The sequence below is a fragment of the Zeus faber genome (assembly GCF_960531495.2).
Source record: "Zeus faber genome assembly, chromosome: 15".
NCBI classification, from domain to species: Eukaryota; Metazoa; Chordata; class Actinopteri; order Zeiformes; family Zeidae; genus Zeus; species Zeus faber.
This window is the reverse complement of record NC_137194.1, coordinates 2,552,834-2,569,120: the sequence shown is the minus strand read 5'-3', so window position 1 is coordinate 2,569,120 and position 16,287 is coordinate 2,552,834. Positions and strand designations below refer to the sequence as shown.

At 46.2% G+C, this 16,287-nt stretch overlaps 1 protein-coding gene across 1 annotated transcript in view; it reads left to right on the top strand.

Moving 5' to 3' along the window:
• Positions 1-5,903: 5,903 nt before the first annotated feature.
• The window catches only part of LOC307240648 (PDZ domain-containing protein 4-like), a gene marked incomplete at both ends in the record, with an annotated part of 24,628 nt that continues 14,244 nt past the window's right edge, over positions 5,904-16,287 (top strand). The window contains 7 exons of the mRNA XM_080014487.1: positions 5,904-5,963; positions 11,246-11,299; positions 12,060-12,162; positions 15,158-15,371; positions 15,458-15,530; positions 16,091-16,189; positions 16,275-16,287. The exon at positions 16,275-16,287 is cut by the window's right edge and continues 50 nt beyond it. Of these exons, the coding sequence (XP_079870613.1) occupies positions 5,904-5,963; positions 11,246-11,299; positions 12,060-12,162; positions 15,158-15,371; positions 15,458-15,530; positions 16,091-16,189; positions 16,275-16,287 (616 nt within the window). The remainder of the gene's footprint in view (positions 5,964-11,245; positions 11,300-12,059; positions 12,163-15,157; positions 15,372-15,457; positions 15,531-16,090; positions 16,190-16,274) is intronic.

The following is a 16,287-nucleotide window of genomic DNA, read 5'->3' as shown; positions in this document are numbered from 1 at the left end:
GTTGGAAGACATGATGGGTTGGAACACCGATGGGTCTTAACACGTGACGGGGTGGAACACGTGACGGGCCGGAACACATGACAGGGTGGAACACATGAAGGGTCTGAGCACGTGACAGGGTGGATCCTGCGACGGGTCGGAACACGTAACGGGTTGGAACACGTGACGGGCTGGAACACATGATGGGTTGGAACACGTGACAAGGTGGAACACATGACGGGTTGGAACACGTGACGGGTTGGAACACCTGACAGGGTGGAACACGTGATGGGTCAGAACACATGACATGGTGGATCCTGCGACGGGTCGGAACACGCAACAGGGTGGAACAGCGTGACTTGTCGGAACACGTGACGGGATGGAAAATGTGACGGGTCGGAACATGTGAAAGGGTGGAACACGTAACAGGGTGGAACACGTGACAGGGTGGAACACGTGACAGGGTGGAACACGTGACAGGGTGGAACACATGACGTGGTGGACCACGTGACGGGGTGTAACATGTGACGGAGTGGAACACATGACTGATCGGAACACATGACATAGGGAACATGTGACAGGTCAGAACACGTGTCGGAGTGGAACACGTGACAAGTCGAAACATGCGACGGAGTGGATCCTGTGACGGGTCGGAACACGTCACAGGGTGGAACACATGATGGGTTGGAATACCAAATGGCTCGGAACATGTGACAAGGTGGAACACGCAGGGGGTTGGAACAGGTGACGGGCTTGAACGCATGATGGGGTGGAACACGTGACCAGTTGGAACACATGACGGGGTGGAACACGTGATGGGGTGGAACACATAACCAGTCGGAACACGTGACGGGGTGGAACACGTGACGGGTCGGAATGCGCAACGGGTTGGAACACATGATGGGTTGGAACACATGATGGGTTGGAACACATGATGGGTTGGAACACCGAATGGGTCGGAACACGTGACCCTGAACACGCAATGGGGTGGAACATGTGACAAGCCTGAACACATGATGGGCTGGAACACGTGATAGGTCGGAACACGTGCCGGTTTGGAACACGTGACGCGTCAGAACACGTGATGGGTCGGAACATGTGATGGGGTGGAACACGTGATGGGTTAGAACCCGTGACGGGGTGGACCACGTCACGGGTCGGAACACATGACGGGTTGGAACACCGAATGGGTCGGAAGACGCGACCAGTTGGAAGACGGGTCAGAACACGCGACGGATCGGATCACGTGACGCGATGGAAGATTGAATGGGTCGGAACATGTGGCTGAAACACAAGAAAATGGAATAAAAAGTTCTGTTCCACCTTCAAAACAATGAATGGAGGAGAGAGGATGGATGTAGAGGGGGAGAGGGTTTGGGGAGGGGCCTCTTAGAGCAGGTGGGAGATGTGGAGACAGAGAGGAGGGAGGTGGAGGATGGAGGGGTGGAGAAGTGGAGGAGGATGAGGGGAGAGGGGGAGGAGGGAGGTGGAGGATGGAAGGGTGGAGGGGGGAGGGAGGTGGAGGATAGGGGATGAATTAGCGGCTGCTGCCATTGGTTCATTCTGCAGCAGCTTCCACTGCAACGGGGAAACAGAGCGATCCCTCGCTCCGCTCACACAGAGGAGAGGTGGAGCGGAGGAGAGAAGCAGAATAGAGAGAGGAGGGTGGAGAAGAAGAGAGGGAAGAGCAGAGAAAAGAAGAAAAGAAGAGAGAAGAGCAGAGGAGAGGGGGGAAGAGAAGAAGAGAAGGAGAGAAGAGCAGAGGGTCCGGTGTGGAGGGTCTCTCCCCAGACGAGGAGCTCCTTCCCTGGGAAACCTTCAGAGTCCCGACGTCCCTCAGGTGGAGGAGGAGCATCCACCTCTCCATCTCAGGTGAGCTTGGAGGGAGGGATGGACGGATGGAAAGAGGGATAGAGGGATGGATGGAGTGATGTATGTATGGATGGATGGAGGGATGTTTGTAAGGATGGATGGAGGGATGGACAGATGGATGGATGGATGTTTGAATGGATGGAGGGATGGAGGGATGGACTGATGGAGGGATGGAGGGATGGATGGAGTGATGGAGTGATGGAGTGATGAAGTGATGGAGGGATGGAGGGATGGAGGGATGGATGGAGGCAGCGGTGTAGTGTAGTTTATTTGTGGCTTTTGTTGTTTCGTTCAATGAGGAAACGGAGTAAATGAAACACATCTACAATAAAAACACTGTTTTTATTTGCTGATGCGCCACCTGCTCCTCACGGGGGCAGCAGCCACACAGTGTACTGCAGGGCTGCTCCACCTGCGCTACGTCACTCAGGTGAACCCTCACTTGCAAAGTGTCTGCACAGAAATACTGTGAGAAGGTTCAACAAGGTACCTCCTCTCCATCTGTATGTCTCTCTCCCCCCATCTGTCTGTCTCTCCCTCCATCTGTCTGTCTCTCTCTCCATCTCTGTCTCTCTCTCCATGTGTCTCAGTCACTCTCTCTCCATCTCTATCTGTCTCTCTCTCCATCTCTGTCTGTCCCTCTCTCCATCTCTGTCTGTCTCTCTCTCTATCTCTGTCTCTCTCTCCATCTCCGTCTGTCTCTCTCTCCATCTTTATCCGTCTCTCTCTCCATCTCCGTCTGTCTCTCTCTCCATCTTTATCCGTCTCTCTCTCTCCATCTCTATCCGTCTCTCTCCATCTCTGTCTTTCTCTCTCCATCTCTATCTGTCTCTCTCTCCATCTCCATCTGTCTCTCTCTCTCCATCTCTATCTGTCTCCCTCTCTCTGTCTCTCTCTCCGTCTCTACCTGTCTTCTGTGTGTCTTGCAGATGGACAGGAAGTCCCTGAGGCTTCGTTCTGGATTTGAATTCATCTGAGGAAACATGACGGCGACAAGCTCCTCTGGGATTTGATGGTACTAACTAGTAGCAAGTAACTAACTTGTTACCAACTAGTAACTAGCTAGTTACTGGTTAGTTAGTACCTGGTCACTAACTTGTCACTAACCAGTAACAAAAACTAGTAGCTATTAACTTACCAGTAACTAGCTAGTTACTGGTTAGTTACTAGTTAGTTACTATTTGTCACAAATTAGTCACCAACCAGAAACTAACTACTAATGAGCTAGTTGCCACTCTAGCCAGGAATTAATTAGTTTCTCATTTGTTACTAGATACTAGTTAGCGACTAGTTAGTGACCAAGTAGTATCTAACTAGTAACGAGCTAGTTGCCACTGTAGCCAATAACTAATTAGTTTTTCATTTGTTACAAGCTACTAGTTAGCGACTAGTTCGTGACCAAGTAGTAACTAACTAGTAACAAGTTATTTACTGGTTAGTTACTGCTAATTGCCACTGTAGCCAGTAACTTGTTAGTGACTAGTTAGTGACTAATTAGTGACCAAGTAGTAACTTACTAGTGATCAAGTCCTGACTAGCTAGTTACTGGTTGGTTAGTTACTGCTAGTTGCCACTGTAGCCAGTAACTAGTTAGTTTCTCATTCGTTACTAGCTACTAGTTACTTACTACCTGGTTACTTACTACCTGGTTACTTACTAATGACTAACTAGTAACTAACCATCACTGAGGTAGAAAAGGAGAGAGAGAGAGGGGCGTGCAAGCATGAGGAGGACTGACCACTCTCCCATCACTCCATCACTCCATCACTCCATCACTCCATCACTCGTTCACCCCATCACTCCATCACTCCTTCACCCCATCACTCTTTCACTCCTTCACCCCATCACTCCATCACTCCTTCACCCCATCACTCCATCACTCCTTCACCCCATCACTCCTTCCTTCACCCCATCACTCCTTCACTCCATCACTCTTTTACACCTTCACTCTAGCACTCCATCACTCATAGCAGCCCATCACTCCATCACTCCATCACTCAATCACTCCTTCCTTCCCTCATCATTCCATCACTCCTTCACTCCATCACTCTTTTACTCCTTCACTCCATCACTCCTTCCTTCACTTCTTCACGCCTTCCTTCCTTCACTCCTTCACTCCATCACTCCTTCCTTCACTTCTTCACGCCTTCCTTCCATCCTTCATGATAGAAGTGAAAAGGTTTCATTTTAGTTTGGTTTTTCCAGGAGGAACCGGCGTCACATGTTGATTGAATCCACGTTTCAGCTTTTCAAACCACTCTGCTGTTTTTATCAATATTTAATTTGCATTAAAGCACATTGAAGAAACACAGACCATCACACTTTATTTAGAGCGTTCAACTTCTCAGGTTCTGGTTTAATATGAAATATTGTTCAATATTAAATGTTACATTTTCAAACAACAATACAAAAACAATATTATTGATATAACCTCCATATTATTGATATCTCAAAATGATTGATGTTATCTCCAAATCATTGATATCCCTCCAAATGATTGATATAACTCCATATTATTGATATTATCCCCACATTATCCCCATAGTATTGCTATTACTCCATATTATTGACGTCTTTATTATTGTCACATTTTCCACCAGCAGACAGACACACAGGACAACTTGATTTGTATTAAATGATCAGATGAACCAAAATGTAATGTAATAATCACTGAGTTTTCAGTGTCAAACCAGTAATAAAGTAAATGTAACATGTAAATACAGATTGGAGAGAAATGTTTTGTCAGTTTAATCGGTGAATCTACAAGTTAAAATGAATAAGACTGAGATCAGACAGCAGGTTTGAACTGTGAAATATCAGCGCATTCAGAAGGTTTAGATGTTATAATGCACCTCAAACGCTGTAACACCAATAATGACACTGTAACAACATAATGACACTGTACCAACATAAAACACTGTAACAACATAAGGACACAGAACAACATAAGGAAAAAGAACACCATAAAAAAACCATAAAGTATCAACACAGTGCATGGTTGTGTGTGTGCGTGTGTGTGTGTGTGTGCGTGTGTGTGTTTGCGTGTGTGCGTGTGTGTGTGTGTGTGTGTGTGTGTGGGTGTGTGTTTCTTTCAGTTTTGAAAATCATTGTTAACACCATTACCGTGGAAGTGGCATAGATTTGATTAATCACTGATTGACAGCCGTGCAGAAACACACACTCGATGCAAACAGCGTGCAGACTTAATGAAATGTCATTTTAACTTAATGAAATTCCCTCGAGGCAAAGCACTGCAGCGAGTACACTACAACAAAACTACAACAATACAACATACAACAATACTACAACAAAACCACAACAAATACTACAACAATACAACACTACAACGATACAAAAACAAAACCACAACAAATACTACAACAAAACCACAACAAATACTACAACAATACAACACAACAACAACTAAACACTACAACAATACTACAAAAAACACAACAAATACTACAACAATACAACAACAACTAAACACTACAACAATACAACAACAACTAAACACTACAACAATACTACAACAAAACCACAGCAAATACTACAACAAAACAACACTACAATGATGTTAAAACAAAACCACAACAAATAGTATAACAATACAACACAACAACAATACAACACAACAACAATACAACACTATAACGATACTACAACAAAACTATAACAAATCCTACAATAATACTACAACAATACGGCAATAACAGTATCATTATTACTGCTCATTATTGATATTATCTCCACACACAGATATTTTTATGTATTTCATGGTGTTTTCTGCTTTTATCTGACTCTGAAAACCACAGAAATAACTTTTATAAAAAACATTTTGAACTTTTGAATTATTTTACAGATGTTTGTTGATCATCATCCACCGCAATGCAACAGGACGGTGATCCGTAACCGTGGTAACATGTCGGACCCCGAGCTGACCCTGATTGTGGTCCCTTGGTGAGCGCCGTCTGGGATGCGAGCCAGTGTTTAGGAAACTCAGTCAAAGGAGGAAATAGGATCAGAGGAGAACAGAAGAACCCCAAGGCATTATGGGATGTAACATGTGTGTGGTGAAGCGTCAGGACGAGCAGTACAGAGTCCTGTTCCAGGTGAGTGTGAGTGTGCGTGCATGCGTGTGTGTGTGTGTGTGTGTGTGTGTGTGTGTGTGTGTGTGTGTGAGTGTGTGTGTGTGTGTGTGTGTGTGTGTGTGTGTGAGTGTGTGTGTGTGTGTGTGTGTGTGTGTGTGTGTGTGTGTGTGTGTGTCATAGGGTGAGGATGGTAATGATGTTTAATGATTAAGGAGTCTTTTGAACACACCCAGCCCTCAGAACTGTGTGTGTGTGTGTGTGTGAATGATCTCCTGAACATCAAACAGTCATATCTGAAGTTAAATTCATCGCATTTATCACAATTATGGCCTGAAAATCATAGAAAACCCTTTAAAGTCTCTGTACGTCTGGGTTCGAAGAGCTTCATATGAGATGTAAAAATACATTTTATGAAAGTAAAGATGAATAAAAGCACCGAGATAAAGTTATAAACACAGATTAAAGCCATAATGAAATATCAAATAGAATTGATGTGATATTGAAACACGGCTGGACTCAAACCCTCAACTGACCTTTGAACTGGTTAGTTGATAGTTTTTAAGGTTGTTGGGAAGACGCTAAACATCCCATAAAAACTTCCTGTTTGCGGCTGTGCGTCTGATTGGCCGAGAGCTTCTCCCATCATGCACTGGGTGACTGACAGTTCTATACAGTAAACAACTGATGCAACCACAGTGTGTCCAGGAAGCGACCAAATAAGGACCTCTCTCTCTCTCACCTCCACCCTATGCATGGTGTTCTCCACCTCTTTCTCACACACACACACACACACACACACACACACACACACCTGCAAATGCCCGATCTCACCTTGACTTTATCAAAGAGTGTGTGTGTGTGATTAATGAGGACTATAATAGATTCTGATGACCTCATGAGATTCACCAAGGCGATGCACACACACACACACACACACACACACACACACACACATACACACCTTCCCCAGCAGGCTCTCGTGTGTGTGTGTTTGACACTGAGAAGAGAGGAAACATTGTGTCTTTCATTCAGATGAATTATTTGCGAAGAACAGGTGGTAAAATACCATGAGGTGTGTGTGTGTGTGTGTGTGTGTGTGTGTGTGTGTGTGTGTGTGTGGTATTCACTTGTCTCTCTTACCCTGGACTCACACACATTTAGATTTCACTGCTCCCTCTCTCCGTCACTTCTTCACACATTCCAACCTCCCCCCTCCCTCCCCCCTCCCTCTCTCACTCTTCAGCATCTGTCATACTGGACTTTATGGGATGTGGTTGCTGTGGCAACAGAGGTTATTAAGGAATCCCTGTTGATATTCGCTCAGACTGCAGACTGACACACATTGCTGTATTTATGAACACACACACACACACACACACACACACACACATTTATTTATACATATATGTATTGAAAATGTAGATGAATCCACACTGTGAATATGTTACGAGTGTGTAGTGTGTGGAAGAGTGTGTAGTCATGTGTAGTATAGTCTGAAGATGAATAATAATTATACTTCATGTTGTTTACATGACCATATGATAATTATTTTAATTTAGGTATGAGCTCAACCTTGGGTCTTCAGAGGGAAAGCGAGAGAGAGCGAGAGAGAGAGGGATGGAGAAAGAGAGAGGGAGAGGGAGAGCGAGAGAGAGGGAGGGAGAGAGAGAGAGGGAGGGAGATTGTTGGGGATAATGTTGAAGATGGAGCCGGACGCAGGACACATGGTTTTGCTGGTCTGTCGAGGGGTTTGTCTCACAACCAGGAACCAGGAGCAGAGGAGCCGGCGCAGGATCAGGAATGAGGAGCTGAGGGCGACACGCCCAGGGAGGCAGGGAGGACCCTGAACGGAGAACATGCGAGGACACATGAAACAATCCAACAGCGACAGAGTGAACAGGACCAGGTGAAATACTGAAGGAGTGACGAGGAAGGTGGAGACAGGTGGTGACATTAGTAACAGGAGACAGGTGGGGGTGCAGTGACAGGGATGTGACACCAGACAGACAGCGGGAGACAGACAGGGAATCAAGGCAGGGGAGGATCATGACAGAGATAGCGAGAGAGAGAGCGAGAGAGCGGGAGGGAGCGAGGGAGAGCAGGAGACATGGGTAGAGAGAGAGAGGAGGTGAAACAACAATCAGCGAATGCGTCTTTAATGAAATCCTTTGAGAAAATAATTCATCTTCTGAGGTTTGATTTGAGTCAACGCTGCTGCTCGGCTGGGACTGGAACGCAGTTTGTACCAGGTCAGGGATGGACCCAGACAATTAGAGAATTATGAATTACTAATATTATGACTTATAACAACTTAGAAAGTTGGAATTTCGGGAGCCAGACATTGGGTTGAGCCAGGCACTCTGAACTCTGGTGTTCCTCAGGGCTCCATCCTGGCTCCTCTGCTGCTCTCCTTGGAAACTCAAACCTCACCCCCAACCAGGTCCTATCAGGGCCACCAGGCTGGTAAGGTTGTATTTAACAGCCGTACCTGCTGATATAATTCATATTAATAAGCATCTGAAACATATTTAATTGTCGCTCTGCAACAACCCCCAACCACTAGATTTGTACATTAGATACATTTGGATTATATTGAAATGAGCTCAAGCAGTATTTTCTGTAACATGAGAGGGAGACAGAGGGATGTTGACATGAAATGTTGGTTCATTCAACATCCACACGGTCTGATGATGTCACTGCAGGAATAACAAAATATTCAAGCAAACGATCGTTTCTGCCTGAGTACAAATGTGATCGAATATCCTTCAACCTGCGGATGAGACCAGATTTACTACTACTACTACTACTACTACTACTACTACTACTACTACTACTACTACTACTACTACTAATAATAATAATAATAATAATAATAATAATATATCATATATAATGCTGCACGTCTTCACAAATCACTCACATCACCAAGCGAAAACTGTGATTGACTCATTTACATAAAGCAGGAAAAGAGATGGAAATCTGAAATGCATCTGAACTGAGAAACAAAGGATATTAAGTAGAAATATTGCAAATAATAATAATAATAATAATAATAACAATAATAAATATAAATATAAATATATAATAATAATAATCATAATAATAATAATTATTATTGTTTTTATTGTAATTATTATACCCATTAATAACAATAATTATAAGAACAATAAAAAATGATAAAATACATAAATAATAATAATACTATTCATTGGGTAACTTAAGCTCTGTACATAGCTCTGCTGTTATCACCATGGAAACACACACACACACACACACACACACACACACACACATACACATACACACACAAAAACACACCATAACCAGGCCATAACCGTGACAAACCTGATAAGTGATTGTGTTTATTGATCGATTTCGACAGATGGAGCCTCCTGTGTCACACACACACACACACACACACACACACACACACACACACACAAACACACACACACACACACACACACACACACAGTAATGAATAGCAATCAGCACCGAGACAACGGGGGGAGGGAGAGGTCTATATACACTATACAGTATGTTTCCTGGTGTGTGGGTGTGTGCTAATTCAATTTGTTTATATGTATGTGTGTATTAATGAGATTGTCTGTGTGTGGTGTGTGTAGTGTGTGGTGTGTGTACTTATAAGTTATTAGGTTAGGGTCTTTGTTGACAGGAAGTGCATCTGTATTGTGTGTTAATGTTTTCCATGGTCTGTGTTTGTGTTTCATTCTAAATTGAAAGACAACTGAGGACACTCTGAACGCAATAAAGACAAATGATCTCTCTCTCCATTAATTTAATGTTCTTTTCCAGGTGTCTCTAATTAGCTCACCCTGTGTAAACTCCATTAAGCTGCAGCTGTACAATGCTAATGTGCTGCAGGTGTGTGTGTCTGTGTGTGTGTGTGTGTGTGTGTGTGTGTGTGTGTGTGTGTGTGTGTGTGTGTTGACAGTTAACAGACAGTCCGTTTTCCAGATCTGGTTTTCAGACAAACACAGCTTTATACTGAATCCGACAATTGAAAACATGGCATAAGAAATCTCCGTCCGTTTCCTATGGAGACTCGGAGACCACATTAGATAAGTCCCACCCCTATGCGGTTGAACCCTCCCCTCCGTGCGAAGCCCTGCCCCTCTTCTGGCCTGAGATTCCTGAATCCGGATCCTAAGCGTCAACGTTTTCCAACTGTTGCCAGAAATTTTGGTTCCGAACCAACAGGCAGAAGCTTCTGTGGTGTAACAGATCTGTCGTAAGGGCAACATGGAACCCAGAATGACCCAGTTCCACCTCCTGCTGAGTAGCCGTGCTCACACTAACACTCCTGTTGTCTATTTTGTCAGTTGCCTGCGTTGTTTCAGATGCCTGAACCTGGGTGCCACGATACAGTCACGAGTGCTGTGCACGGTGAAGCCAAATACAGGACAATACAGGAAGCCAAATACATATCAAGGGTTTATTGCAGCGAAACAAGGGGGGAAGGAGGTTACACAGCGGGCCGAGAAGGTCGGGCAGGCATGTAGATCAGGGCAGGAAGGTAATGCAGGACTGGCAGGCAGGCAGACACGGAAGGGTCAGGCAGGTAGGGCCGGTAGGAAGATCAGCATCGGAAGGTCGGGCAGGCCAGACCAGGGCTGGTAGTCTGATTACCTAGTCAATTAGACTCAGTAGCATTGACGCAGTGGATACAAGGAGGATCTGACCGGGACTGAGTGGACGGGGAACGGGTAATATACAGGTGGAGTCACGAGGAAGGTGAAGACAGGTGGGTGGATCGATGAAGGGTCAGGTGTGAAGTGGCAGGACCAGAGTGGCAGATGGAGGTAGACAGAGAGCGAGAGAGAAGGAGACAGAGCAAGAGAGAGACCAAGACGGGGGGAACACAGGGCTACAAACACTAGGGAGAGAGAGAGACAGAGAGAGAGAGAGAGAGACAGAGAGAGAGACAGAAAAAGAGAGACAGAGAGAGAGAGACAGAGAGAAATAACACAACAGGGTGAAACGCTGGAAGCTCCACCCCGTCACGCCTCCCGTCCACCTCAGTATTCCAGATGGCCAGTTGCTTAGCGACCATGGCTACTGGTCAGAGCTTTGGAACCCACCTCACAGCAGAGGGGTGGAGCTTGTATAACAGCGGGGCGGGGCTTATCACATGTGGTTTCCGACTCTTCCGACTGGTTCGTTGTCGTCGTTCGTCTGATTGGTTGCAGTTGCGACAGGAAGGTTCTATCGTTCACAGATCTGTCGTCCGTCTCTCTCCCTCTCTCTCTCCATCGCTCCCTCTGTCTCCACCTTTCTCTCAGCAAAAAGGATGGAGAGACTCTCTGAGGCCCATCGAAGGACGGGCGAGTGTCAAGGTACGCCGCTCCTCCATCCGTCCTCCATCACGTTGTAACAATCCTTCCCCTGGCCTGCTCTCCATCTCATGCCTCCATCACGTCTAATCCCTCCATCCTGCCTCATCCAGCACCTGACGGATGGGACTCTCCATCTCCCAAATGTGTCACATTTCACACGTTTCCTTTTCATTTGCTGCTGCAGTGACAGAAAAACATCTTTTTCATTCTTCACATTTCAAATCATTTTCCAAAAACATCCGAGGGCATGAACATGTGACATGAAGTCACATGACCCGACGAGCAGCCTGATTCATGTAACACCTCCTCCTCCCCCTCTCTCCTCCTCCTCTCTCCTCCTCCTGCTTCTCCTCTTTCTCCTCCTTCTCCACCTCTCTCTCTCTCCTCCTCCTCCTCCTCTCTCCTCCTCCTCCTCACTCCTCCTCCTCTTCTCTCCTCCTCCTTCTCCTCCTCCTCCACCTGTCTCACTCCTCCTCCTCTCTTCTCCTCCTCTCTCTCCTCCTCACTCCTCCTCCTCCTCTCTCCTCCTCCTTCTCCTCCTCCTCCTCCTCCTCCTCCTCCTCTCTCCTCCTCCTCCTCCTCCTCTCTCCTCCTCCTCTCTCTCCTCCTCACTCCTCCTCCTCTCTCCTCCTCCTTCTCCTCCTCCTCCTCCTCCTCCTCCTCCTCTCCCCTCCTCCTCCTTCTCCTCCTCCTCCACCTCTCTCTGTCCTCCTTCTCTCTCCTCCTCCTCCTCCTCCTCCACCTCCTCCACCTCCTTCAGGTCAGGGGGAGGCTTGTCTCTCAGCTCCCATTAGAGCGGCCACAGAACTCCCAGGATCCTTTGCACCACTCAGGCACCGCCCGAAAGAGCCACCGGAGGAAAAGTAAGAACAACAGCCTTTACAGATATGAATATTAATTATATATACGGTTTATTCATAATAATACATAAGTATTAATGCTATACACTGATCAGCCACAACATTAAACCAGTGACAGGTGAAGTGAGTAACATTGATCATCTGATTCCAATGACACCTGTCAAAGGGTGGGTAATATTATTACTTTATATAAATGTTATATATTATTAAATATATATACTGTTATATATTATTACTATATATATATATATACATACAGTATACAGTATATATACATTATGTATATATACAGTATACAGTATATATACAGTATATATACACAGTACTATATATATATATATATATATATATATATATATATATATATATATATATATATATATATATATACTTATATACATTCATACACTGTTCCAAATTATTATGCAAAACAGAGTTTCAAAACATCTTAAAGGTTGTAAAGAACTGAAAATGGTCATTTGTTGAATGTGCAGCATTAGGAGTCATATTTACTGACATCAGAAGCTATTTCAATCTGTTTCAACATCTTAACAGGCCAAGTTCCATGTCAACATAGAAGCCTTCTTTCATATCACCTTCACTGTTCTTGCCTCCATTGAACTTGAAGATTTTGGAGAGTTTCTGTTGAATTTCTTTGCAGGATGTCAGAACAGCCAGAGCTGCTGGTTTGATGCCAACTGCCTCCACCCTCAGATCTTTTGCTGGAGGATGCTCCAAAGGTTCTCAATAGGGTGGAGGTCAGGGAAGGATGGGGGTCACACCATGAGTTTCTCTCCTTTTATGCCCATAGCAGCCAATGACACAGAGGTATTCTTTGCAGCATGAGATGGTGCGTTGTCCTGCATGAAGATGGTTTTGCCACGGAAAGCCCGGTTCTTCTTTTTGTACCAAGGAAGAAAGTGCTCAGTCACAAACTCTGTATACTTTGCAGAGGTCCTTTTCACACCGTCAGGGGCCCTAAAGGGGCCCACCAGCTCTCTCCCCATGATTCCGGCTCAAAACATGACTCCGCCGCCTCCCTGCTGACGTGCCCGCCTTTTTGGGACATGGTGGCCATCCACCCACCATCCACTACTCCATCCATCTTCACCATCCAGGGCTGCACGGCACTCATCAGTAAACAAGACTGTTTGAAAATGAGTCATGTATTTCTGGGCCCCCACAACCCTTTCTGCTTGGGAGCATTGCTTAGGGGGGGGCCCAATAGTAGCTTTATGCACAACTCCAAGCCTCTGGAGGATCCTACACCTTGAGGTTGACTGGACTCCAGAGGCACCAACAGCTTCAAATACCTGTTTGCTGCTTTGAAACGGCATTTTAGCAGGCTTTTCGTAAGCAGAGAGATCATTTTTCTTTCCATGTTGCTTGAAACCTGTGGCTGCTTAATAATGTGGAACGTCCTTCTTAAGTAGTTTTCCTTGAATTGGGCACCTGGCAAACTAATTATCACAGGTGAGATTGATTCCAGTGATCCAAAGAGCCCTGAGACACAATACCATCCATGATCAATCCAATTTGTATAATAGTTTGGAACGCGGTATATAAATACTGTATATATATTATAATATATATATTCTGTTATATATTATTATTAATATATACTGTTATATATAATTATTATATATATACTGTTATATATTATTATTATATTAGGGATATATTCGGCAGCAAGTGAAGAGTGAGTTGTTGAAGTTGATGTGTTGAAGCAGCGTAAGGATCTGAGCCACTTTGACAAGGAGCACATTGTGATGCTGGACAACTGGGTCAGAGCATCTCCACAAGCACAGGTCTTGTGGCTGTTCCCGCTCTGCAGTGGTTACTACCAAAAGTGTCCAAGGAAGGACGAGCGCTGAACCGGCGACAGGGTCATGGGGCCCAAGGCTCATTGATGCACGTGGGGAGCCAAGTCTAGCCCATGTGGTTCGATCCCACAGAAGAACAACTGCAGCACAAAGTGTTGAAACAGTGAATGTTGCTGTGATAGAAAGGTGTAGAACACACAGTGCATGGCAGCTTGCTGCGTATGGGAGTGCTCACAGTGTCCATGCTGACCCCTGACCACCCCTGAAAGCTCCTACAATGGACACGTGAGCGTCACCACTGGACCATGGAGCAACGGAAGAAGGTGGAGGTCTGATGAATCACCTTTTCTTCTACATCATGTGGATGGGTGGGGTTAGTGTCCAATCTGGATGGGATGTGGGATGTGCTGGAACAACAAGGCCGATCCATGGGGGCCCCACCTCCACCTTCCAGGACTTAAAGGATCTGCTGCTAACGTCTTGGTGCCAGATACCACAGAACACCTTCAGAGTCTGGTGGAGTCACTGCCTCCATGTCAGAGCTGTTTTGGGGACACAAGGGGAGCTACACAGTATTAGAAAGAAAGAAACAGTCTTTATTTATCACGCAACACACCACACTACAACAGATGCTTGCACACACACACACATGCACATGCTTTTTGATGGTGGCCGGTGAAATGGATCCTCTGCATTGAACCATCCTGGCTTGTCCTTCCTCCGGGGCCACAGCAGGAGCAGTGGGCAGCGTACGTAGACGCGCCCGGGGACCAGGTGATAAGTGTCCATCGCTGGTCAGACAATGATGGTGCATGTTTTGGGTGGGGGTCCTTACTGACGTGAGGTGGAGGAAACCCCATGTGAGCACGGGGAGAACATGCAAACTCCACACAGAAAGGCTCCTGTTTGGGAGATAACCCACCGGAGCACGGTGCCAACAGCGCCCCAGGCGGGAATCAAACCCAGGACCTTCTTGCTGTGAGGCAGCAGTGCAATACACTCCGCCACCGTGCCACTATTATTATTAGTGTTATTAGTGGTGGTTTTAATGTTGTGGCTGATCAGTGTATATATTAATACATTATATATTAAAATTCATACTATATATATTCCTATTAATACTATACAGTATATGTTGATATTCATTCATCATGTTCCCCCCCTCCCTCTTTCAGCTACCTTAGTGTGCAGTGGTACCGCCCCCTGCAGCTTTGGCCCCGCCTCCTCCGTTGCCATGGTGAGGATCCCGGACTGTGCGGACCATGCCACGCAGACTGACCTGAGCTTCCAGAGCCTGATGATGACGCTGGGGTCCGGCCCCGCCCCTGCTCCACCCGCCCTCAGAGGAACCTATGGGGTCAACGAGCTCTATGACCTCCAACCTCTGGGGTCCGTGGGATTTTTATGACCAGTGCTCAATAATGATTGATGTTTCAATGATTGATGACTCCCCCCTCCCCTCTCTCCCCCTCCAGCTGTGTGTTTGACGGGGAGTTCCTGGATCTCTCTGGTCGTGAGGTGGACAGGCGGGAGGTTCTGGAGTACGAGGTACGAGCTTCTCCACTGGCGTCAGATCAGCATCTTGGTGCTCGATACCTGCATCCATCCTTTTTGAACCCAGATCCACAAGAAAATGACTGCTCGTAGGGAAATAGATTCTCTGCTTTTGACCCATCCTGGCCAGGCCAGGAGCAGTGGGCAGCGTACGTGGACGCGCCCGGGGACCAGGTGATAAATGTCCATTGCTGGTCAGACAATGATGGGTGCATGTTTTTGGTGGGGGTCCTTACTGACGTGAGGTGGAGGAACCCCCATGTGAGCACGGGGAGAACATGCAAACTCCACACAGAAAGGCTCCTATTTGGGAGATAACCCACCGGAGCACGGTGCCAACAGCGCCCCAGGCGGGAATCGAACCCAGGACCTTCTTGCTGTGAGGCAGCAGTGCAAAGCACTGCGCCACCGTGCCACAATAAAACTAGATAGCAAGAAAGGAAGGAAGGAAGGAAGAAAGAAAGGAAGGGGTGGAGGTGGATGGAGTGATCTACAAAGTCGACAAGGAGAAGATAATTCCCTCCACTCCCCCCCCCCCTCCCTCCCTCCACCAGCAGGTGGAGCTGTATAAGTCCAGCCAGGAGGAGAAGTTGGGTCTGACAGTTTGCTACAGGACGGACGAGGACGAGGACCTGGGGATCTACGTTGGCGAGGTGGCGACGCCCATGCCAACAACCTACTTCAAACATTGTCAACGTTACGTTATCTGTCGTTCATCTCTTCCATCGCTCTCTGCAGGTTAACCCCAACA